The sequence below is a fragment of the Mustela nivalis genome (genome assembly GCF_964662115.1).
Source record: "Mustela nivalis genome assembly, chromosome: 5".
In the NCBI taxonomy this organism is placed as follows: domain Eukaryota; kingdom Metazoa; phylum Chordata; class Mammalia; order Carnivora; family Mustelidae; genus Mustela; species Mustela nivalis.
In genome coordinates, this window is record NC_139024.1 from 1,385,737 (window position 1) to 1,411,325 (window position 25,589).

A 25,589-nucleotide genomic window follows, 5' to 3' on the forward strand; every position below is an offset into this window, starting at 1 on the left:
CGGCCCTTCCTGCTCCCCACGTCATGTCTGTGCCTCCGGAGACGCAGCTCGGGGCCTGCGTGCGGCTGATCCGGACGAGGAGCCACGTGCTCTCACGAGCGACGGAAGCTGACACGCGCGGGTCTGCGCCGGGCCTCGGGCGGACGTGTCCGATCCCTCAGGTCCGCCGCACCCTCCGGGGATGCCCGACCCTCCGCTCAGGCCAGGGACTGGCGCTGTCTGACCTCCCCCCGCACTGCGCTCGTCCGCGTGCTCCTCAGCCACCGCGACCTCACAGCGACAGGGTCCTCTGCTTGCTTGTGACATGTCCAGGCCTTGTCCCTACTCCAGAGCAGTGGTTCTCAAAGTGGAGCCCCAGGGCGTCCCTGGAGACAGAGCACTTTCTGTAAAATATCAACGTGCCCTTCGCTCTTGGGTTCTCACAAGTGACTGGTGACGACCCAGACAGGATGTGTCCTCAGGGAGCACACCCTTGCCCGCTTGGACACGGGGCACCTGCACTCGTGGATACAGCCCGGGCTCAGAGAGGCTCTTTGGGGCCCTCAGCCGGTGAAGAGTATAAAGGCTTCTCACACCAGAGTCTGAGACCCGCTGCGTCAGGCCATCAGCTTGGATCGTGTGAGGAGAAGAGCCTTGGGCTGGGCGTGTGCCTGTGGACTCTTCTGGTGACGGCAAATCCGTGTGACATGTGACCCAGCTACTCCACACGCCCATCGGAGTGCTCACCAGGGCCGTGTGTGTGGAGACCGCGATGCCCACGGGACAGCCTGAGTGCTCCAGCCCGACCAACGTGCGGCCACGTGGGGGAGCCCCGACCGCCACGCACACCGGCTGGGCACCTGCTGCTGCCCGAGCATTCGGCGGGCCATGGCCCTGGGCGCCGTGGCTCAGGCTGTGTCAGGCACTGGAGAGCATAGACCGGACCCTGGACAGGACCACCAGCTCGAGGCAGGGGCAGTGTCCCAGGAGAGCCGCCGTCCCCACAAGGGCGCTGCAGCTCCGGAGGACGCCGGCGGGAGGAGCTGGCTTACCGAGCTGCGTGTCCCCAAGCAGGTTGCAGCCGGGGAGCCGCCTGATACCCGGGCAGTTTCCCTCAGCTGCAGGGAAGACCGCACACTGTCCGGCAGAGTTTACTTCTTGCTTCTGCCTGAACTTTGCTTTCCTCAGCAAAGCCAGGCCCCCAGCTTGGCTCTGCTGCTTGGCGAAGACACCCAACCTCCGACAGGCTTCTCCATCCTCCTCATCAGGGCGGCAAAGGGCCCGTCTCGGTGGGTCCACGCACTCTGCCTGCTGCTCTCAGGAGGGTCCCTGCGTCCCAGCAGGGGTGGCTCTGCTTGCTCAGCCCAGCAAGGCACAGCGTGTGGGGACTGTCACAGACACACCGGGAGACACTTAGAACCAAGAAGGGAAAGATAAACATCAAAGGGGAAGAGAAAACCCACATCCGAGGTCAGCCGGTGACCCCAGAGCTCAGCCGGGGACCCCAGAGCTACGCTCCTTCTCAGCCACAGGACAGCTGCGTTAGATGGGGAGCCGCAGAGATAGGGAGTCGTGGACCCCCCCGTCCTGTCCTCGTGAGCACTGACCCCACGGGCCTGGGCCCAACCAGCTCACCTCCCTAGCCGCCCGCCCTCCTGCGGGGCCCGGGGGCCGCGCGCTGCCCTGACAAGGGAGGACCTAAAAACACGCTTTGGCAGAAGTGTTCAAACAGAGCAGAGTCTAAATATTTAACTTTCGCAGATCACAGAGCACAGGAAACGGCGAGTCTGGCACCAAATCACCTAATAAGGCAACGTTTGCTGCAGCGGGTGTGAAGGCGGCCTCCGGCCTGCTGGCTGCCCTCGCACAGGCGTGACGCCCGGGGCGCTGGTGTGACGGGGAAGGCAGAGCCCTCCTGGCGTCGGTGGCGAGAGCAGCCAGGGAGGCCTGGACCCGCGCCCAGTGGGGAGAGCGTGCCTCTGCCCCGGGTCACCAGGCTGCCACATGGACTCTTCCCTGAGGGAGGGGCACAGACTTTGAGGCCCTCAGAGGCAAACCTGAGCTCTGAACCCTCAGCCAGAACATTCCAGAACACACCTCTCCCTCCGTCCACCTGTGCCCAGGGCTGTACCTCGCTGACCCGCTCACTCCAGTGAGTCTCCATGCACGTGTCACTCCTGATGCCTGAGTCCTGTGGCTTGTGCCCCCTGTCCCCACCCTGCCACCCAAACTGTCCTGCTGGCCTTCGAGCCTGCAGCCATCGACCCGAATCTGTCCCAGCCATCCTGCCATGAGCCCGGGGAGGCCGAGCACCACTTCCCAAGCCTGGGCCGGCTCTCAGCGGCAGGTGCGGGGGACACAGTGGTCAGACCCAGAGACCCCAGGGGTGGGGTGCTTCCTTTCCAGGCACCCCATCCTAGTCTTGTCCAGGGGGACCCTCCCCCGGCAGTCAGCCCGTGCAGTGGGTGCCCACAGCCACCTTCTCCCCACCTCTAGCCAGGGACCCCAGCATGACCAGCGAGCCCCCCTTCCCTCCACCGAGACTTGCATGGGGCCGGGCAGGTGAGGCAAGGTCCCCTGTTGACAATAATTTCTGGAACGTACACAAGAGAATACACTAGATTCCTGGAAGCATGTTCAAAAAACCCCGGAGCCACCAGAGCCCAGACGTGGAGAAGGGCTCCTCGGTGATGAAGCCGGTGCAGAGACGGGGAGGGGAAAGGCCCCACAACCTGGAGTGGCCCCCGAAGCCCCTTCAGCTTGGACACCAGGACACGCAGCAAACGGTCCGCAGTGTCTGTGCGACAGGCACGCGCCCCCAAAACTCCCAAATACTCACCCTCCTTGTCCGCGCCCCCGCCGGCCTGACCACGCCCACTGTGGTCCCCTGGGAGCCCCTCGGAGAGGCAGTTCCCCACCCCCACAGGGAACCAGGACGCACACTGTGACCTGACTCCAGGCGTCCCCGTGTGCACCAGGTCTACGCAGCTCTGCCCCGAGAGCAGCAGGCCACACAGGTTGTGCGGGAATGAACGGTCCAGCGGCTGTGCCCACGTGTACCCGGAGCTCGGAAAACACGCGTGTCCTTTGGCCGGAGCTTCAGGAATCCTCAGGAAGTATCTCCTGAGCACATAATCTCAAATGTGCAGACCACAGGTGAAGAAGCATGTTTCTGGGGCGCCTGGGCGGCTCCGTTGGTGAGCACCTGCCGTTGGCTCGGGCCATGATCCTGGGGCTCCAGAATCGAGTCCGATGCAGGGAGCCTGCTTCCCCCTCCCCCACCCCCCCGCCAGTTGCTGGTGCGCTCTTTCTCTCAAATAAATAAATAAAATCTTTTTTTAAAAAAGAAAAGTGTCCCTTAAAGAATTGTTAATAAGACCAAAATAGTAACATCAGTCTAAGAACCTTCTCTTAAGAACTAGATTCAGGAAACTGTCACGTCACTTGACGGTGTGAAAGCCACACAAAAAATGCTTGGAGAAGCATCTCCCGGGTCTTACCGTGCAAAACTGTCATGCGGGGAACCTCATAAAGCCTCAGGTTCCCGGACACACAGACCCGGCAGCCCAGCCCCGAGGCCGGCGTCTCCCACTCACCCAGACGGCCGCGGCTGCACCGTGCGCAGTCCCACAGTGGAATGATGCGTGGCGGGGGGGGCCGTGAAACATCCCGTGTCCCCCGCCCCGTGTCCCCCGCCCCCTGTCCCCCGCCCCCTGTCCCCCGCCCCGTGTCCCCCGAGAAGTCCACGCACGGCGCGCGCCGTTTGCTCCTGTTATCACAGTTAGGAATCCGCAAGTCATTCGCTGTGTTTTCCTTGGGCGTCACTCTTCGCTATCATGGGCACTTGCAGCACTTTGAGAACTTCGTACTGAGCAAGAAATGTCTCGGCTGCGAGCCCCCAGCCGGAGGCTCCCGGCCAGAGCCCGTGTGCAGGTGAATGAGGAGCAGCCCGCGTGGGGCCCGCACCGAACACGGGCTACGGCGGATCGGCTTCGCGCCCTGCGCTCCCCGCCCGCCCCAGTGCAGAGATGCACCTACGTGGGGCAACGTCCCTGCAAGCAAGATGCTCTTGGGAAGGACGGAGGCGCGAGGAGAGAAAAGAAGAAAGATTTCCCAGAGAATACTCTGCCCAGAACGAGTAAATAAGGCAGAAACAAATGCACCGAAGCGTGAGAAATGTTCCCACCAGAAGCAGCAGGGCCACGTTTTCCACCGAGGACGGCGTGTCTAAAACACTCGCTAAAGTTACGTTCTCTTCAATTGTCTCCTGGCCTCAGGTGTCCTCGTCGAATTCCTTCTGAGCACGGGGAGCCTTTCTGCCAGGGTGGCACACGCCCTGCCTGTCCTGACGGGACCGGGGCCCCGCTACAGACGCCGGCCCACCCCGCCCCTCAGAACGTTTCTCAGCGCTCCTGTTCTTCCTGCAACCCTGGGCTCGCCGCCAAGGAACAGCGGCACAGACGTCAGCCCATAGACGCTGGGGAGGGAGGGTTTCCTCTGGCCAAGACCACGACGGAGCGAGCACAGCCACGCTGGGAGTCAGGGGGAGCGGGGAGCCCCCGGGGAGCCCCCGGGACGGCCCGGCCGGGACTTTTCAGCTTGTTCAGAAGAGAGCTTGCATGGCCACGGCCTCGTCCCGTTCAGCAGGCGACCTCCCGGCCTTGCTCCCGAAGCCTCCCTCGCCCTCGGTCCCATTCCCAGCCAACGACGCGCCCCGCTGCCGACTTCTCAACACTTACGCCCGGCACTGCCCGAGAGGCCGGAAGCGGACGCCGCAGCCACACCTCACGGGAGGGTGAAGAAGCAACAGCGAAGTCAGGGCAGGGGTTAGGACGCTCTTCAACACGGACGCCAAGACCGCTGCACGCCCACAGGCCGAAAAGGAATCTGGACACAGACCTTACACCCTGCACAAAAATGAACTCAAACTCCATCGTAGACTGAAACGTAAAATGTGAAGCTACATTTCTGGGAGCGAGCACCGAGGAGGTCTCGATGACCTTGGGTTTGGTGAAGACCGTCGGGGCAGGGCAGAGGTGTGAGCCATGAAGGGCGCGACGGCAGCCCGTGCGGCGTCAAAGCAGACCGCGTGTCCTCGGCAAACAGCGCGGAGAGACAAGCCACAGAGAGAAAACATGTGCAAAGCCCAGACCGGAGAAAAGGCGGCTTCCCAAAGGTGTAAAGAATGCTTAAAACTCAACAATAAGAGGACAACTTGAAAAATGGGCAAAAGCCCTGAACAGACACCCCCCCCCCCCGCCACAGAAGACAACCAGACGTCAAATAAGCGCGTGGAAGGCGCCCGCTCAAAGCCGTCTGCCGGCGGGCGCGGGTGCCCGTCATGGCCCTTCCCCCGCGGTGCCACAGGAACACCCGGTTTTCAGAACTTGAAGCCACGGCTGGACATACTACACCGCGGCGATCGTGAGAACACATCATGATTGAAAAATGCTTCAAATTAAGAAAAGAAATCTTGAGCTAATAAAAAACTCTCTTCTCAACCAAGCATTTTAGATAAATTTTTGTTTTTGTTTGTTTTAAAAATGAACTTCTAAAATGAAGAAAATACCCTCTTTTCTCTTGCAGTAGGGTAACAGCAGGCATGAAAACGAACTTAGTTCCAAGCTTCCAGACAAGAGAGAAAGCACACCTGTTGGCCAGGTCGAATCTTGGAAGCCGCCTTCCCGAGCGAAGTTCGAGCCGCCGTGAGCCACAGGAACGCGGTCAGACAGAGCGCCGGATCCCCTTCTTGGCCGAGGGCCCCTCGTGGGTGAGGACCCCGACCTCTCCTCCGCGCCGCGTCACCAGCCCCTGCCCGCATCTCCCCAGCACGCGCCCAGCGGGTGTGCCTTTCGGCAGGACCACGCGTGCCGCCCCGTGTCCTGGGCGTCTCGCTCTGCACAGGCCGTGTGGACGACTGACGGTAAGGCTGGCAACTCCTTTCACACCTTCAGCCTAACTAAAAGTTTCGTTTCTGAAACTAGAATTAAGCCCACCGTCCTTCACTGACTAAATCCACATACGACAAAGTAAAGGCTGATTCTCTGGGGCAAGGATCGGGGATGAAGTTTCAGCCGCTGCACTTTACCCGCAGCAGGCGTCCCTGCGAAGGGCGCAGAAGTCGTGCACCAGCCGCTCACACGTGAAGGTCCGGCCTGGAGGCCCAGGAGCATTTGGGGAAAATCCCCACTGGCTTAAGCAGCCGACACGCTATCACAGCTTCATAAAATACATGAATTTTTCTTCGTTCACGTGAACTGTACTTGGCTGGTTTTCAAAACTGGGGGGCGGGATCCCACTGACACACACACAGTATGGGTGAGGACGAAAGCCAGAGCCACGTTTGGGGGAAATTCTCAACTTCGTCTTCCCCCCAACGTTGAGACAGACCCTGGGATCAACGTCACTGCAGCTGCACAGGGACGGTCGCGCCGAGGTGCACCATCGGGAGACTCCGTCTTCTTTACGGATCATAAAACCATGCTTGCTGTGAAGGAATTTCCTCACAGAAGACGCTAAACATCGCGGCGACCACAGAGGAAGCATAACGAGGAGCCGCTGGAATCGCCCGCGGCCGGGGGTACCAACGGCTACGGCTGAAGACAACCGAGGCTCCAGGCTGAGCCTCCGTGCCGATGGGTTTCCTTTGGGTTCAAACCATCCAAATGCAAGTCACACTGCAATGATTCTATCTGTTTTGGACTGAGCTGTGTCACCCCAAAAATTCATGTGAAAGCCCCCACTGTTCCCCAGTGTGACTGTATTTAGAGACAGGGTTTCTGAGATCATCCCCTCCTAAGGAGGTTCTGGTTGAGGCTAAAGGAGGTTCTGGTTGAGGCTAGAGGAGGCGATGAGGCCAGGGTCCTGCCGCGGGCTGGCTGGGGTCCTCACGAGCACGCACCCGCACGGGAGAAGCCACGCAGGCCCCGGAAGGAAGGTGGCCGTCTGTGTGCCCAGGAGCAGAGCCTCGCGGGGAGCCCACGCCGCGGCACCTGGTCTTGGACTCACAGCCTCCAGGACAGACAGAAATAAACTCCGTTGTTTCAGTTGCTGGTCTGTGACGTTTTGCTGTGACAGCCTCGCAGAGGAACACACTCTGCTAACACCTGTTTTTGCACAAAACCCAAGAAGCTTTTTTCCACTAAGGTGAGCTACACGAAGGCTGAGCCCAGGGAAATGTCTTTCCTGTGGGCAGTGGACAGATCACATGGGCAACAGGTTAAATGTGAACTTAGGGTAAGTTTGTACCGTGCAGAACGTATGTTTTTTTCTGTTATAGCATTTCCTCTTATTCCTCCCTTATTCCGAGCTCCTGCTGGTGTAACCGCTAACCAGATTCGCTTGCTTTAACGAAGGAGGAGGAGGGGGAGCCAGAGGAGGAGGAGGGGCCGGGGAGGAAGCAGAGCGACATGGAAAGGGGGAGGAGGAAGCTGCTCGTGGCGGAGGGAAACGACCCAGTAGGATCAGACTCAAGGTTCAGGTAAGTCTCCGGAGAGAGGAAGCAGCGGGGCTGTGTCGGCACAGGCGTGAGGCCGGCGGCTCCCGGGGCTCCTGTCGGTGCGTGGGGTGTCTGCGTGGAGCCCCGGGGAGGCTGCAGCGTTGTCTCTTCCCCGGAAGGGGCTCAGCTCCTACAGTGTCCTGTGACAGGACCAACGCGTGACCAACAACAGAAAAGCAGACGAACTGCATCAAAAATAAAAGCCCTGATGACTCAAAGGAGCCCGTCCGAAAAGAAGTCACAGATCGGGATACGATATTTGGAAATTATGTATCTGATAAGAAACCGATAAATGATCCAGAAAATGAAAAGACATCTAACAAGTCCGTGATAAAATGGTGAGTGACCAAATACTTAAAATGCGCGCAGGACGGGGGACACATTTCTCCGGGGAAGACACGCCATGGGCCAGCGAGCCCGTGAAGGGGTCCGTCATCCGTCACCGTGGAAACGGGGCTCACACCTGTAAGAGCACGAGACCTCAGACACCATCAGACCGCTGGCCCTGTGTTAGAAGACGGGAAGTAGCCGCGTAGGAGGGGGCGAGAAGAAGCTGGAAGCCTCCCGCGCTGCTGACCAGGGTCTCCACGGTGCACGGGCTCGGCGGCTCCAAAAATGTTCAACTCGAGTCGCCACAGAGCCTGGCGGTTCTCTCAGCTCGGCCCTCGAGGGGAGGGAAAACTGTCCACAACCAACGCACACACGCGTGTTCAGAGAACCCTGGTTCACTTGTCAAAAACTGTCAACAACCCAATGTCATCAGTGGATGAAGCCTGAAGGTGGTCACATTGCACGGAATGTCGCTCAGGCACGAGCCGGTGAGGCCCACAGACACCGGCTCCAGCTCCGACGGGCCTCATGAGCGTCCGCAGGGTGAGGGAAGCCGGTCTCCAGAGACCACAGCTGCCTGACCACCGCCATGAACCCACAGAACGGGCACCTCGACAGGGACAGAAGCCGATGAGCATTCCTCGGGGCTGGGGGTTGGCCAAGGGGAACGGCTGCCGGGGACACGGGGCTCGGGGATTAGTCTGTGTGAAGGAATGTTCTAAAACTCGACGGTGATAGCTGCACAACGCAGAGACTATACCGGAAACACCAACTTTGTTGCATCTGGAAGGAAGACGGGCCGGTAGAAGCAGCGCAGGCTGGCCCAGCTCTGTGCAACTCGCCCCGCACAACAAACGGCACAGCCAGGGAGGGAGAGGCCCCTGACGAGACTCTCTTGGAGGAGGGCCGCCCTGGTCAGAACGGCCCCTCCGCACTCTCCCGGTGGGCGAGGAAGGAAATCTAATCTCCTTTACCTGTGGGTCGTGTCCAGGAAGACCCTCCCTAGCTCGTGAGCTGCCCTGATTATGACTTAGGTTTTAACCTAACTGGTGGGAAGACCGCAGAGACAGGACCACGGGGAGGTCTGTTCCACAAGCGTCCACTCCTAAGCGTGAACATCAGGGAGAGGCGTTTCTTCTCCGTCTGCAGGGAGGGCTGCGTCAGGAGCCAAGACAGCGCAGGAGCGTCACGGCGACCAGCAAGCCTTTCCTCGGCGCACCTGCTCCTTGCTCCGTTCTCACAACTTCTACCACCGGATTCTCAGCCTGGGTCTCTAGCAACTTTACAATGAACACACAGGCACGGGTTCTTGAGGAGCATCCTCTCGCCGTGTGCCAAGCCGGGGACTGACCTAGACACAGACCCCTGGGAACTAAGCCTACCCCTGGGACTGGCTGCACGGAGAGCCCCACTGGCCTGGGCGGACTCCTGCCCGCTCGGTGTCCATGCTACGCTTTGAAGTTGAGATGCTGAGACCCAGAGAGATAGGAGCTCACGAGGGTTGCGCGGAGGGATAGGAGCTCACGAGGGTCGCGCGGAGGGATAGGAGCTCACGAGGGTCGCGCGGAGGGAACCCCAAACCAGCCCCAGTGACCTCCCGCCCTCAGCTTGTCCCAGAGGCCATGGGAGGGTCTTGCCGCAGCTGGTCTTCTGCTGGAGGAAAGGCTGCCACTAACTCACAGACACCCAGGAAAGGGACAGTTGCCCGCTCTGTGTGTCGTGTTCCCACGCACACTGTATGTGCGCCGTGCCCAAAAGCCCCTTCTCAGCATGCGGTGCACCTGTCTCTTTCCAGGCACCTCCGGTCCCCCGGAGTGTCCCTTACCACATAACTGGCTTTCGGTTTCCAGAGTGAAGACGCTGACACCCTCCTTGGCTCCACACCTGTAGCCCAACCACGGGCTGCTCCCATCACTCCCGTCACGCCGGCCCCTCCCCCGAGTCCAGGCCTGCACCTGGTCAAGAGCTCACGGCAAGTGCACCACGGCCGGGCAGCCCAGTCTGCTCTTACGCAGAGACGACATCCAGAGGACGGGACCGCGGTCCTTCCAGGGTGAGCGCACCGGCTTGGGAACTGAAGAGGCCTGTCTGACCGGCCATGCGGGGGTAGGAAATCCGGAACCCCAACTCTGGGCGAAATCCAAGCCTCTGCCACTGAGAGATTTTGGAAAAGTGTCTCCCTAGGAGACAAGAGCCAGAGTCTATTATCTGTTAAAACACACGGCACTCTGCCGGTGTGGGACAAGCTTTCCATCCGTTCTATCAGATTCTCTCTGGTGTTCTGTCCAACACCAGAGCTCGTCACCTCAGCGGAGAAGCAGATGCATGTCTTTGCCCGGTGAGAGGATGAAGTTCGGAGGGACACATGCCGGCCCGAGCTGCGACGGACACACGCCGGCCCGAGCTTTCAGGCCCAGTGGGCGGGACGTGCTTCTCACCACTACTCCCCGTCCTCACACTGCAACGCTGTGTCCCGGTTCTTTAACCATGTTTGGATACTGAAATCTAAGAATTACACGTGATCGAAACTAAAGCTTTCCTTTATAATCAGGAAAATTGAATAAATTCAGTGACGCACACTGTGGTTGGGCCACAGGTGTGAGGCTGAAGAGGGCGCCAGCGTCTTCACTCTGGAGATTAATACTTTTTAAAATAAATCAAAAGCTTCTGCACAGCAAAGGAAACAGTCAAGAAAACAAAGAGGCAACCCACGGAATGGGAGAAGATATTTGCAAATGACAGTACAGACAAAGGTTGATATTCAGGATCTAGAATAAACTCCTCAAACTCAACACACACAAAACAGACAATCCTATCAAAAAATGGGCAGAAGATATGAACAGACACTTCTCCAATGAAGACGAACAAATGGCTATCAGACACATGAAAAAATGTTCATCATCACTGGCCATCAGGGAGATTCAAATTAAAACCACATTGAGATATCACCTTACACCAGTCAGAATGGCCACAATCAACAAGACAGGAAACAACGTGTGTTGGAGAGGATGTGGAGAAAGGGGAACCCTCTTCCACTGTTGGTGGGAATGCAAGTTGGTGCAGCCTCTTTGGAGAACAGTGTGGGGATTCCTCAAGAAATTAAAAATAGAAATTCCCTATGACCCTGCCATTGCACTCCTGGGTATTTACCCCAAAGATACAGATGTCGTGAAAAGAAGGGCCATCTGTACCCCAATGTTCATAGCAGCAATGGCCACGGTCGCCAAACTGTGGAAAGAACCAAGATGCCCTTCAACGGACGAATGGATAAGGAAGATGTGGTCCATATACACTATGGAGTATGATGCCTCCATCAGAAAGGACGAATACCCAACTTTTGTAGCAACATGGACGGGACTGGAAGAGATGATGCTGAGTGAAATCAGTCAAGCAGAGAGAGTCAGTTATCACATGGTTTCACTTATTTGTGGAGCATAACAAATAGCATGGAGGACATGGGGAGATGGAGAGGAGAAGGGAGTTGGGGGAAACTGGAAGGGGAGGTGAATCATGAGAGACTATGGACTCTGAAAAACAATCTGAGGGGTTTGAAGTCGCGGGGGGGTGGGAGGTCGGGGTACCAGGTGGTGGGTATTAGAGAGGGCACGGATTGCATGGAGCACTGGGTGTGGGGGGTGGGAGGTCGGGGTACCAGGTGGTGGGTGTTAGAGAGGACACGATTGCATGGAGCACTGGGTGTGGTGCAAAAACAATGAATACTGTTATGCTGAAAATAAATAAATTAATTTTTTAAAAATGGGCTTTTACAGTCTACATTTAAAAGAAGTTACGGACTTACTTTAATACGTAAATCTGTGCAAAAACAGAGGTTTTATCACTTCAAATCTGGTCGGTGTCTTGATGCTTTTTTTGATCCCACATTTGAAACACAGAGTAAAAAGGGAAGCGGGGAACAAAGACTTGGAAACTCGGGAACGCGGAAGAGAACATGACGGGTGTTACTCTCCCCAAGAGAATGCAATTTACCATGATTTAAAGCAGAATCAAAAGATAATTATCTTCTGGCCCTAATTTTAATATGTGCAATAAAACAACAATTATCAACTCTGAAGAAAGCAGAAGAATGTTTCCACTGAGGGGTTCCATACAACCGTGGAGCGTCGTGGGCGTCACGGACGTCCCCCTGGACAGAAAACAGAGCTGTTTTTACGAGCTCAAGGAGGAGGAAGAAGCATTTTCCCCGGAGTGGGAGGAGGACGTCAGAGAGGACAGACAGGCCCCAAGTTCCCTCCCGCCCACACACACAACTTAAAAAGACCAGTGGAACCAGAGGCTTCCCAGGGCTGCCCACCCATCCCGGCCGCACTCTCCCCAGGGTCTCCAAAGGGCCACGTCTGCGGCCCGATGCCCAGCTTGTGCAGGAGCCACAGGCAAAGAGAGAAAGACACGCCGCACTGGCAGCTTCGGACGTGACCCATGACAGAACGCCAAGTGCCACGAAGCCCGCCACACGGACCCTCCCTCTGAGCCGGGGAAGAGCCTGCAGCACCCCCCCGAGCCAGGGCCCCCAGCGTTGGAGGGAGTCTGGGGTCAGGGTCCGCCTCCCAGCCCCAGCAGGGCCAAGCAGGGCACTGCGACCCGGGCCAGGAGGGGAGAGCTCAGCCCTCCGGGGCCTGCACAGAGGCTCCCAGGCCTGGGGCCGGGCGGCCTCCACGCCCGCGGCCATGGTCAACCATGCTGAGTCTCCCACGGGGGTGAGAGGTTACACGGCGGGTGCTCTGCAGTCTACCCGCCGTCCAGGTCATTACTGGCAGCAACCAGAGAGGTCAGCTTTTGGCCCAACACAGAGATCGGCCACGGTCCTCAGCTTCCCCACAGCAGGGCAGCGGGCTCACCCTAATGCTGGACCTATGCCCTCCAACAGAGACCTCAGACGTGACCCACTGTGGGCCTGAGTCCCACCGGCCCCCGAGCACTGCATCTCACAGAGAGAACAAGTCCGTGTCCGCACGGAGGCGGGGACGTAACTGGAACCTGGGGGCCCAGATCAGATGGTGGCAGGGTTCCTTGGTGCTCCCTGAGAGGGCAGCTGTGTTGCTTGCCTGGCGACGCAGCGTCCCCCACCCCCATGCCACACCCTCACCTGATCTCTGAGACGCCCCCCGTCCTGCTGGGAGGAGCCCTGACTTCTGGAGGGCAACTTGCTTCGCTCAGAGCAGCGGACTTAAATGCTCAGCTATGGAGCACCATCTCTGGAGCTCCTAGTGTGTGGCCAGGCAGCAGGGCTGTGTCAGTCAGGAGCTGCTGGGCCCTAGGGATTGGGAGGTTTGGGGGCACTGCTGGGCTCTGCATTTGGGCCCAGGGTGGCGTGCAGGCAGCTGGTGGGGCCTCCGTGTGCAGGAATTCTGTCCTGAGATACCAGCATGACGGACCCCCGGGGACCTCACCGTGTGCCAGCGAGGGGAACGGAGCCATGGGTTGTGACCCGGGAGTGAGCGCTCACCAGCCTCCTCCTGGTGGTCCCCAGCTCAGGAACACTGGGTCGGACAAGCCTGGTGGGCTCTGAGCTCGGGCAGGGCTTCCTGACGGGTTTAATCACTCCCGGCGTGTAGCTCTTTTCTCTCCAACTTGCGGAACCGCAAGCCGCTTGGTCTCTTGTCTCCCTGGCCAGTGAGCGCAGGTCCCCAGAGGCGGGACAGGCACGGAGGCTGGAAATGTGGAGGCCTGAAGGTCTGAGGCTTCAGACCGGGCAGAGGACAGGAGGTCGGGCAAGAGGGCCAGGACACTAGGTCGGCAGGGAGGCTGCGTCCGCGTCATTGGGCAGACAACTCACGCCACCACGGCCGTCTCTGTTCCCCTCCGGGCTGTGCTCTTAGGTCCCCCGTACCCCGGGAACTGTGCGCTGTTAGAGCCCAACGGGGCTGCTGCCCAACAGTGCCACAAACCTGACTCAGGACAGAGGCGACAGAGCTCAGGCCCAGGGGGACGATGGCAGATTCCACCCGCCAGCCCCAAGCCAACAGGTCTTAGAGAAGGGTCGTGAGGTCGCCTGCAGGACAGAATGCCTCCTGGTGACCCACCGGAGGCCAGCGCACGGTGACAGAAAAGGTACAGACAGCAGTGGGGCCCGATCCCACAGAGCTCACCCCCTGCATCAGAATGAGCCTGTCGGGGGCCTTCCAACGGCGGCCCAGGTCCTGCTCCTTGCCCTGGGCCTCATGGGGCGGAGCTGTGACCCGCAGCCAGGAGCCCGCGTCCTCCCTCCGCCAGGCAAGGGGAGCGCCGGCCACACCGCAGACCAGGGCCCCGCCTCCCCGAGACGCTGTCCTTCCAGAAGCTGCCAGCTGCGGCCGGCAGGGGTCCTCCCTCTCTCACCCCCAGACCCTCGGTGTGATGGCCCCCAGCACCGACACCCCAGACACAGAGACTGCCCTGGGCCACCAGCGCCTCTCAGTCCCCTGGTCCCCCTCCCAGGCCTCTCGGCCTCATCGGGAAACTCTGGCCTGACCCCAGCAACTGTGGGGTCGGCACCGAGGCCTGGGCACGTGTGGCCCTGGCGGGAAGTAGGAGGTTGAAGGGCGCACGCGGATTGGAGGATACAACCGTCCTGGTGTCCAAATTAACAACTGCCTGCCCCTCCAGGGAGAGGGTGCCAAGCACTCCCCGGGGTGACGTCCCTCCTGGCACAGGCCCGCGCCCACGAGCCCCAGAGAGGATGCACCGCAGCGCCGACCTGTTCCGCAGGCCAGGCAGAGGGGGCAGGACGGCCCACGACGGACTCGCCGCAGCTCCCCGATGCCGTCACCGCTGCTGGGGGTGCGGAGCTGGCGGGAGGCATCAGCCGCTGTCGCCGACCCCCCAGGTCCCAACACATTAGCAGACCACAAGGCCTCGCCGCGGGCGTCCCACTTGGTGTCACGTGAGGCCGCCCAGATGCCACGGAACCGGCCGCGACATCGGAAGAAGGAGGGTCACGGCTGCGACATCGGAAGGACGGTCACGGCCATTCCCTCCTGACTCCATCACGGTCACCTCTGGAGCTGAGACAGCGACACCTGCGATGGCCACGTCCTCACGGCACGAAGACAGGACGGGCGTCCGTGAAGAGATTTTCAGACACAGACCGGAGGTAAGCATCCGACGTGAACACCGGCCGACGCGAAAGCAAGAAAGACCACGTGTGCGAGTCCACAGAGAGATGTGGCCCAGTCACCCTGTCACCCCCAGAGCGAGCCTGTCCTGATGCATGCCCTGCACATGCTGCTCCGCAGCCGGACCCTGATGCGGTGGACCTGATGCGGCAGACGGTGACAAGGCCTGGTCCCAGTGGTCCGGACGCCACGCAGCCATCGGGCTGTCGCGGGGCTCAAGGGCGGATTCCTGAATCTGCTCATCTGCAAAGAGCCAGATTATCACGAAAACCTGTAAGGACCCGACCCGTGACTCGGCAGGACAGAAGAGCCAGAACGTGTCCATTACGTGGGAAGGTAAGGAGGGCCAGGGAGCCGGGGCTGAGCCGGGGCTGAGCGGGGCCGAGCGGGGCCAGCAGCACCACACGTCCCCAGGAGGACGCAGACTGAGGGCACCAGAGCTCAGGGTGAAGGGAGGTCCGAGTCCCGGGGAGCAGTGAGCACACCGGAGGGGCAGCCACGGCCAGGAGCGACTGAGCGGACCACACGGCCTCATCCCCGGTCCCCGAGGCCAGTACACACCTGCGCTCTCCGCCTCGTGGGGTTTTCGTCCTCTCAGTAAGCCTCACGGATTGCTAGAACATTCCAAGGGAAGACGCTCATGGCCGTGCAACTTGGCTTCTCCGTAAGGGACAGCGCATTTTTTATAAAGTACGCATCCGCCGTGCCACCTGCAGTGAGCGACTCGTCTGTCCCAAGGTCTGCTTCCTCGATCATTCCATGAACTGGGTTGAGCGAGGTCGTCCCTGTGGCTTCTTCCACGGTCCGATTTCAGAATCGCGCTAAAGCCCATCCTCTGTGGCCCAACAGCCGTGCTTCTCCACGAAGGACATCGGTCACTGAGGAAAGCTCAGCCACGCACCGAATCGCCCCATCTCTCTGACAGTCAGCACTGCATTTCCCTGTTCCGGCCACGGGGCGTGCACGGCCCCTTCCACTGCGAGAGGCGCTCTCGGTCGCGGCCAGATGGGCCCAAGTCACTCGCTCCGCGGAGTCCCGGTCCGGTCCGGTCCGTCCGGCGAACAACACTGAGCTTCTGTTCTCAGGAGTGAGACCTTTCCTGTTCCGGAGCCACCTCTGACTCCGTCCACATTCTACACACGAATTCCACAGAATTCAACGACTGTGTCACCAAACCACTCCGCTGCTAAAATTTTGTGATCGACTTTTATATCTTATTGGATAGAAATAAAGCCACAGAATAAATGATTCAAGATCGTAGTTGACACTCTCGATTTTACAGTGAGAAGGAAACTGAGTCATACATTCTTAACCAAAGCACGATTTCAGGTTTTACTCATCGATGTATGATGACTCACGTAACGGACTGACGCTCTTCTCGTGGAATGAATCACCAACAGATGATTTCATTCATGTTTGTATTGGATTTCGGCTAATAAAAGTGCAAAGGTCAAACTGAACTTAATTCTCTGAAACTGAAATTAATTCTCTTTTCTAGTTATCTGTTTTTTTCTGTTGTTTGCTTCATTGAGTTTGTTTTAGGGAAAAGTAGTAGTGACGCCATCAGAGAGCCCGTGGAAACCATAATGGTCAAACTCTTTACTAATTTAATAAACACTAAGTGCCCACTGTGTGTAAATTCTCATAGCCTGGAGAACCCCAGTTTCCTCTGCAGGAAAGGTCCCTCCTAGTGAACACCACGGAACGTTCCAAAGCCTGCTGACCACAGGCCCACGGCACACACTCACTGTGCACGGCGATCGCATTCTGCGTACTTTGTAGCATAAGTAATAGTACATTATGTTAACACAAGCTCGCAGGGCAAATAGGAGGGACTTTGAACTCACAGAGAAACATCAGAGGGAAAGAGAAATGGACTCCGGGTCTGGCCTCTTCTGCGGGAGGGAATGCAAGAGCGAGGACAAACAGCTCCTTAAAAACGTGCAGAAGAGGAAAGAATCACCAATTATTTGTGCTTCGTTAAATAAATGTGCCTGCTTCTATCAGAGAAGATCATTAGAAAAGTATCTTTTAAAAATAAAAATTAATGGGGTGCCTGGGTGCCTCCGTGAGTGAAGGCTCTGCCTTCAGCTCAGGCCATGATCTCAGGGTCCTGGGATCGAGTCCTGCATCGGGGTCTCTGCTCGGCAGGAGCTGCTTCCTCTTCCCTCTCTGCCTGTTTCTCTGCCTACTTGTGATCTCTCACTCTCTGTTGAATAAATAAATTAAAATAATAAACATAAATAAAAATAGAAATTAGAGGCGCCTGGGTGGCTCAGTCCTTTAAGCTCCGACTCTTTCCTTCGGCTGGGGTCAGGGTCTCTGGGTCCTGCGAGCGAGCCCTGCGTCAGGCTCTGCGCGGGGCATGGAGCCTGCTTGACAGTCTGTCTCTTCTTCTGTCCCTCCCCCGCCTTGAAATTAAGAAATTAAAAATTAAATGAAAAAATTAAAATTGAAGCTCGTTTTGCATTTGAAACCTCAACAATGGTTTCACTGTTCCACGGCGCCCATCCAAGACTATTTTCATTTTGTAAAATACCAGTTTGCTGGGACCTTCTTCAGACCCTGGGAAAGAACGTGCATCTAGACAACGGAGAACCCAGGAATTCCTTGCCCTGTGTCCAGGTAGCAGCGAGTGCCACCTTCTGTAAGTCTGCTCACACAGGCTGACTGAAACCAGATCGTAGCAGACGGTGACTTAGGGACACGGGCATTTCCCGAAACATCATTTTCAGCCCCTACATGGCGAGCGCCTGGCATGCTGCCGTCGGCCTGGGACTCTGGTAAGACCCCGTGACGAGTGACAGAGACGCATGTGTCCACAGGCAGCTTACTCTGTCAAAACCTGAAATCATGTCCTCTGACACATCAAATTGCTTCTATGGAGAATGCGCGTTTCCAGGGACATCGTTCAGAATCCTTTCCTACGCACTCCTCAAGTAGAGCTGGGGAGGGCCACCCTGCTTCTCCCAGGAGACGCCTCCAAGGCCCACGGAAAACAGACGACCTTTTCTTCATTTCTCCCGCGCGCGTCACACACTACAGGGCAAATCTAACGAGATCGCTTCGGGCACCAGAGTGACAAGACCGAGAAAATCTCCCTGGTACTAAAGTTCGTGAGAGAAGGATGCTGTTGATCCTTTATACGACAGGACAACTTCTCCCGATCACTCCAGAGAAAAAAACGCAAATTCTAGAGACATGATCACGGTTTCCCTGCCGTTCGCACGCGTGTATCTGAGAGTCAGACCCGTGGATCTTCCCTTCCTCATCTCAGCCCGGCGGGGCTACAACCCCGGACGACGCGTGCCGGGGGCGTCCTCGGCAGCGACAAGGGAGCGGAGCGTCGTGCTGCGGGGCTGGAGGAGGGGACTGGGGACCTGGGGGCGGAAGTCGCTCCAGAAGGACACGGCAGGCCCGCCCAGCCCGGCCCTCCCAAGGCGCCTCCGCAGCTCGTTCTCCGTGTTGCCTCGGGGGTGCTGGGTCAGTGACCGTCCCCACCGCAGAGCCTCTGTCCTGGGCCCTGCAGGGGCCTCGAGACACCCAGACTCGGGGTTTCCCATCAGGAGTCCCTCTCAGCGTGCGCGTCGGGCACACGGAGGGGAAGACAAACTTCCGATTTCTTTCTGTTAATTGTAAGGTGGCGTGGGAACACGGGAAGGAGAGCGCGCAACCACCCGCGGCCGAGCTGGGACTCGGAGGCTGTTTCTCTGCGGACACTCGCCGCCCGCGCCTGGGGCCGTCACGCACCGCCCCGTGATCACGCTGCGGTCCCGGCCGCGGAACACCCAGCCCTGGACGGTCACTCTCTTTCACTAAGTCCTCACACGGGAGCACCGCTGGGGCAGCCAGGCAAGCGCACAACCCGCTAAGCTCGGAGCGCACAGGACGCGTCCCCGGCGGCAAAACCTGTCCACGGAGCCACGGTCCCCTCTTCAGACGTCCCCGTAACACACAGAACTCTCCGGCACCCAGCGGCTCAGTTGGTCACGTGACTGCCTTCCGCTCAGGACGGGCTCCCGGAGTTCTAGGATCGAGTCCCAAGTCCGGGTCCCTGCCCAGCGGGGGGTCGGCTCCTCCCCGGCCCTCCCCCCTCACGCACCAGTGCTCTCTCTCTCTCAAATAAATAAAATCTTTTTTAAAAAATGTAAAACTCTGTCAAACACTCCTTCGCAGCAAATGCAATCCACATAGTTCTGAGGATTTTGAATTAAATTAACAAGTGTTTGGACATCTCTGAAATGAGGTCAAAAACAAATACTTAGTATCAAATATTTCTATTTTTACACCGAAGCTCTCATTTGCTTGACATTTTCAGAGAACCCTTTTAAGGAACTTAGAAAACTTAATAAAAACACCAGTATCTGAGCTACATTTTGGTGGTCAGGTCACAAGAGTCATTTGCGTGAGTCATCAAAAATTGAGAAAAAAAATGGACTACGTGCTTAACTTCCAGAAAACAAAGCCACTCCCTGCGTCGACCAAAACCCTCCTCACAAAGTGGCGTCGGGCCCCCTTTTACCTGCATTCTTATTGGTTTTGTTCTGCCGACTTTTAACTTGCTCAGTCCAAAGCGTGGGGTAACGTGATGCGATATCTAAGAAACCAAAACAAAGTGACGATTATTTCCAATACATCTTGAAAACACAGTCTCCCGATGACAGAGCTCGGTAGGCAGCCTAAAAGCCACAGGCGCTGCGCTCAGTACGTACATTGTGCACATTTTTAAAGAAACCGTTAAAATGATTATGCGCGTGAAACAAAGGGCAAGAGTCAGACATGGAGCCTGGGCCTTCCCTCCGCGCTCCCTCCTCCCGGAGTGTCACGGAATTACACGTCTTCCGATTGGCCTCCCTTCAGAGAAGCGGGTTCCAGGGAGAAACCCCGACAGAAACCCGCCCTCGTGCCGCAAAGAGGGGACCTTTGTGCGGCACACGCGGTTCTGCTCAGGGAAGACTCAGCACAAACCACAACACGGAAGATACGATTTTGTGGAAGACATTTCAGGAACGATCCCTTTCCGCAGTACCGTCCGGCAAACCCCTGAGCGCTTGCCGGGCGCCAGTCACACGGCAGGACTGAGACCCCACGGCAGAGCCACCCTCTGCGCTCACAGCCCGTGACCTCGGACCTGCGGCGTCCACGGACTCCGGGAGCGCACGACGCATGACACTGTGTCGGCTCGGGGCCTGCGGACGTGAGCCCCTCCTGCTCCCGCTCTCTACGGAGCGCCTCGTCGCTCTACCTTTCAGTCTCTGACTTATTTACCACTTCACCTTCAAACCCTCGTCCCTTTGGGCCCGAGAACCTGGGAGCCTTTGGCAAGTACCGAAGGTGACGTCGGAAAGGCCAGGAATGGGAAATCCACCTTTGCCGTAACTACAACGTTCAAAACCCTTGGAAACACCCGCACACACGTGACCTCACAAATTCCATCTCACGCATCGCGTTGCAGTGGAGACATGATGTCAGACACGACGCGTGAGCAAGGAACAGGACGTACGTGTCTACACCCTTTGACATAAATATTTTATGCCCTCCCAATTATACAATCCCAACTCATAAATTTTGATTTAAAAAAGACCTCTGTGTCGTGCTGTATGAAAGCACATGGCCCCATTCACGAGCCGTCTCCAGGCCCTCCAGGAAGGACAGCAGGAGCCCTCAGAGAGCTGCAAGTGGCCAAGTCCAGTCCACTTGGAGGGGAGTGGCCAATTCCAGTCCACTTGGAGGGGACTCCCAGCAGCGTGACTTGCCTGCACTGCCCAGGCCCATGATGGCCCCGTGCACACCCGCCTCCTCCCCCGGCCAGAGCCGGTGTCTCCCGGGCTCACGTCCGCTCTCCTTGCCCACGACTGTCCCAGTGTGTTTCCGTGTCCTCCCCATGCGCCCCGCCTCCTCCCCCGGCCAGACCCTGCTTTCCCCTGGGCTCACCTTCCTCATCTCCTTGGGGTTGAGTCTCCAGCGCTGGAGCTGTGGCATCATCTGAATTCAGAACGGAAAAGATTTGCAAGGAGACTACAATTATGAGAGTAAGTTCAGTAAGTGCACATACAGGATGGAAGCGGGGGGTTTGCATACACCCCACACATCAGCCAAAACCACCACCCCAGGTGCACGGGTGAGCGGAGCCGGGCAGGGCTCCCCATAAACCTCACAGGGGCCCTGGTGCACTGCCACGTAAGGCACGTGCCGGCTGAAAACCGGCCCTGAGGGAGGTGCTGGGTGTCTCAGGGAGCCAGAGCAGCTTGGGACGGGCGAGCAAGGGACAGAATAACATAAAGCAGGGAGCACAGCAGCGGGGCGGGGACTCGTGTCGGCAGAGTCAGCGAGCGGGGGTGACCAAGTCAGGGGTGTGGGCTGGGGGACGTCGGATGCCCTTGCTCTGGCCCTGCCCCATCTTCCTGAGCACAAGGTCGAGATCGAAGAATCGAGTCTGACTTCCTGCTCTGGGCACCCCTGCACCATCAGCCCCTCCCTCACCCCTGCAGGAGCTAGGGCAAAGGACGCATGGAGGGACCAGAGTCAACATCACAGAACGGGGCCTGAGGGGTCACAGCAGCGCTCTGCGATCTCTTTGGAGGCATAGGTCCTGTGGATAATCTTTCCTTAATCAGTAGAACAATGGACTGTGGGTTCCCTGGTAGAGCCTAAGGTTCTAGAAAGTTCTGAGATCTAGCAGGGAGATGTGGAGAAGGAGCTGCTGAAGTCTGCTCTGGGTGAGCAGGCCCCTGCCCTGGGGGCGGTCACAGGGCACCTTGCAGGGCTCCCAAGAGCCAGCCTGTGCCTTTCCCTCAAGCTTGCCCATGCAATCCGGTTATATAATAATTTCAGGATTAAAATACGCTAAATAGTGAGAGATGAGCACCAGCCACAAGGCTTATCTGTGATTCGTGACTTTCCCAGATGTCTGAAGAGTAAAAACGAAGTTTCTCATAAACTCTTCTTGGGAGGAAACCAAAAAGCTTTTTTTTAAAAAACTTTAACACACAACGGTCTTTTGGGGGGGGGGGGAGTTTTCTTTCTGTCGGAACACTGAAAAAATGTAATGCTGCCTATTCGAGGAACTCAAGCTCTCACACTGCTGGACCCGTCAGCCCGTCAAGTATTTCGTCATCTCCTCCCTGAAACTAAAGCTAGCCGGGGACGTGTGTACCAAACATGTTCAGAAGTCCTTTGAAATGACGTCAGTCGGCACATTATTAGTGCCGTACGTTTTTCCTGAGGCCCAGCCGCGTCACCACTCTGGGGCCACGAGTCTGCTCCCAAAGTCACTGGGTCCAAGCCAGCCTAGAAAGTCGGCCCAGCTCACTCATGGCGGCGAGGCTCAGGGCACGGCAGGGAGGATGAGGCCCCGTCACCCCCCATGTCCGGCACCAGGGGCCCCCGCGTCTCCTGGTCCAGGCCCTAACCTCCCACATCAGCACGATCGCCCTCCACCCCCATCTACGCTCAGGCCCGTGTGGAGTTCTGTCCCAGCACAACAAACATACCAGCACCTACTGAACTCGGACCCAGAAAATGAAACAGAACTGGGAGAGCCGTGTGTGCTGTTTCCCCACTAGAGTTAGCAAAGGCCTCATTTTTATCCATGACCCAGCTGCGTGGCTTCATGTCAGGCATTTTCTCTCTTGTGTTCATGTCTGTATATCAAGAGCCTTCAGTAGAAGGAATGTGTTCTGGCCTTAAATTAATTTCTGTGCCCACATACCCGTTCCCTAGGGATGTTCGCGTGACCTCTGGAGCGGTTCCGCAGTGCACGGCAAGGCCCGCCGCGTCAGAAGGAGTTTCCTTCCGTCCCCGCGGCCCCCAGCCTCGGACTGAGGTGACAATCATGAATGTCACCCCTTCCTCCTCTACAAAATACCGACAGGCCCGCCCTGGGGCCGCACAGACCCGAGTCCATGCTGGTCACTGAACATGCTTTTCCGGACGTAAACCCTTGCTCCAGCAGCATTCTAACTCTGCTGCCGCTGTCTTTCCCCTAGAAAATGGGCTACTTTCCCCAATTATACGGTTGTTTTGTCCTACGTCATGCCATACCCCGTCCACACACTCCACGCCCACCCACCACCCCCTTTCACGGGGCTGCTCCGCGCACACCCCCACGGAGCCCCCTTGCACACCGTCCTCACGGCAGATGTGCCTGTCCCTGCGTTTATCTTCAGGACTTTAGGGACGCCACCATCTTCCCAGGGCAGGGACGATGCCCACCACAGCCTCAGTGCCGGCTTCTGGGAATGGACTTGAATGAAACCCAGGTCTACTTGGCTTTACACCACTTTCCTCTATTACTGGGTCATACACTATAACCTACATCAGGAAAAAAAAAATGCCTAAAATTTTGGCTCTAAAAAATTTTCATTTTCTCTTGAAAACAACTTCTGACTTTAAAAGTTGATATAAAGGAGGAAAGGCACATCCCTGGGTCTACAGGACGACGGCTGTGTGAGGGGCGCAGAGAATATTTGGGATTCGTGGATGGTCGTGGCGGATGCGCCGTGGCCTGTGTGAGATGAACCAGGAGCCCTGGAGGGGTTCCAAAAGCACACGGCCCGCTGCTCTGCCCGGTTCTTGTTGTCCCCAGTCCCCGAGGGCATGACTGTCACAGGTGGAAAGCATACCCCTCTTTCTGATGGGCCACAGTGACCGCCCGAACTCCACAACCACATGTGGAACCCAACACCAAACTAGAGCCCTCCCACAGGGACAGACCCCTGTGGCACCTGCCCGCACCGGGGTCCCAGCAAAGCCACGCCTAGGAGGCCCTCACGTGGGCAGCGTGGGTTACACGCCAGCCCCGCAGGTCCCTGCCCCTGTAAATGGACCCACACACGGGTGTTGAATGAGGAAGTAATCAAGTGCTCAGCTCTCCTTATCACACAGTCCACATCACAATCTCAACAAGGCATTGACTGAATCAGCTGCTGCATATTATCATCATAGAAATTTATTCTAAGATAGTTACCTGTCTTTCCTGTGCCTTCCCGTTGGGGCACTTTTTCATTTATGGAACCTAAAAGGGGACAACAAGGAATAAATTATTTTTGGCTCCCAAGTGGTCATCGACAGTTGTTACGCAAATAGTGGGTCCCACTTTGAGCACTTCACAGTGCTTGTCGCTTCCTCGTCAAACGATACACGCCATCATGTATGCTGAGGTGACAGCGTCATCTGCAGTCACAGGCCCTCGACTAGCAAACCAAAGACGAGTTCCGACGTCTGCTGCTGACTCCTTAGTTGGCCACGCACATGAGGACATGGGCTCCCGTATGCAATACACAGATCACCGTTCCCTCACTGGGAAAGCCCTAATCCCCTTAACATGCATTTGGCCGTGTTGACACAGCAAAGCACATTAGATTTAAAAAGGAAACTTTTTTTTTTAAATAAAAAGTTATGCAACCAGGGGACCTGGGTGGCTCCGTGGGTTCAGCCTCTGCCTTCGGCTCAGGTCATGATCCCCGGGTCCTGGGATCGAGCCCCGCGTCGGGCTCTCTGCCCAGCGGGGAGACTGCTTCCCTTCCTCTCTCTCTCTGTCTCCCTGACTACTTGTGATCTTTGTCTGTCAAATAAATAAATAAAATCTTTTTTTAAAAAAAGTTGTGCAACCAAAGATCAAGAAAACCCTGCTTCCAGCTGGATTTCATTCTATACGAAAGAATACTGAGGAACTTTTTGCGGAAGAGTGCTGGGGAAATGCCAAGGCTGTGGAGTGATTCACGAGAACATGTCTACACTCCTGTCACCCAAGAGGTCTGCCCTACACCCGTGAGGTGCGGCTCTCTCTTCCCCAGGAGCTCAAAACGGCAACCAGCACTGGCTCCCCCGCCATTACTGCACTGCTCGAAGGACTGAAAAAAGAAAATTCTGTTCTGAATGAATTTGGAGTTTACCTGCTCACTACGCTCAGAACCGTCCATGCACGGTTCATTAAGAATCACCACCGTCTCCTGCTGGGGTGCACGCCTTAGCGAAAACACCTCACCACACAGAACATGAAACCCACGGACTTGTCTTATAATTTGAAAGTGATGTTGAGATACAAACCAACATTTATGCTGAAGATGTAACTTGGTGACATTTAAGAAGGCTTACCCTGTGTCTTGGGTTGTAACAGTAATATAGGAGGGAAGGTACCAGCAGTTCATCTAGGGGAAGGTCTCACCGCCCAGAGAAGTTAACACACCCCTGCGGAAACCATTCATTCTCTCCAACACAGGCAGAAATCACTCGAAGGCACACCCTCTCGCAAAAGGTCAGCAGGTTTACCTCAAGAACAAAACGCACACACAATAGACCTTTTATCCGCTCTGGCCACACTCTTGTGGGGTCAGCTCCCATCTCAGGAGGAGACATACCTACTCCTCCTGCTGCGGCAGGTCTAAGAGCAGCCAAATGCCGCACATCTGCAAGGTTCAATCCTCCAGCAGACGCGAGCACTGTGGTGTGCCCAGCCCTCGGGCGGCAGCCAAGGGGCTCACCTCCCGGCTGCAGCTCCTGCCCCCGGAGAACAGTCCACAGCCTCCGGGCTTCAAAACACACGGCTCTACCTCTGCTAAGAACTCTCTGGGATAGAAAGGGGGCCCCAGCGTGCGGCCTTCTCTTAAACCTTTTGGGGCCCTGCTCTGCTCACTTCTTCCTTTGAGCCTCTCTCCACAAATCCAGAT

General features: G+C 57.2%; 1 protein-coding gene across 2 annotated transcripts in view; it reads right to left on the bottom strand.

Annotated features, from left to right (window-relative positions):
* The window catches only part of SMOC2 (SPARC related modular calcium binding 2), a 143,086-nt gene that overhangs the window by 55,276 nt on the left and 62,221 nt on the right, over window positions 1–25,589 (bottom strand). Inside the window, exons 5-7 of one of the 2 annotated variants that reach the window (XM_082730437.1) lie at window positions 23,888–23,935; window positions 20,854–20,904; window positions 19,442–19,516 (exon numbers count right to left, since the gene is read on the bottom strand). In XM_082730437.1, the coding sequence (XP_082586563.1) occupies window positions 19,442–19,516; window positions 20,854–20,904; window positions 23,888–23,935 (174 nt within the window). Of the gene's footprint in view, window positions 1–19,441; window positions 19,517–20,853; window positions 20,938–23,887; window positions 23,936–25,589 lie in introns of both variants that reach the window. The other variant, XM_082730436.1, reaches the window with a different exon arrangement.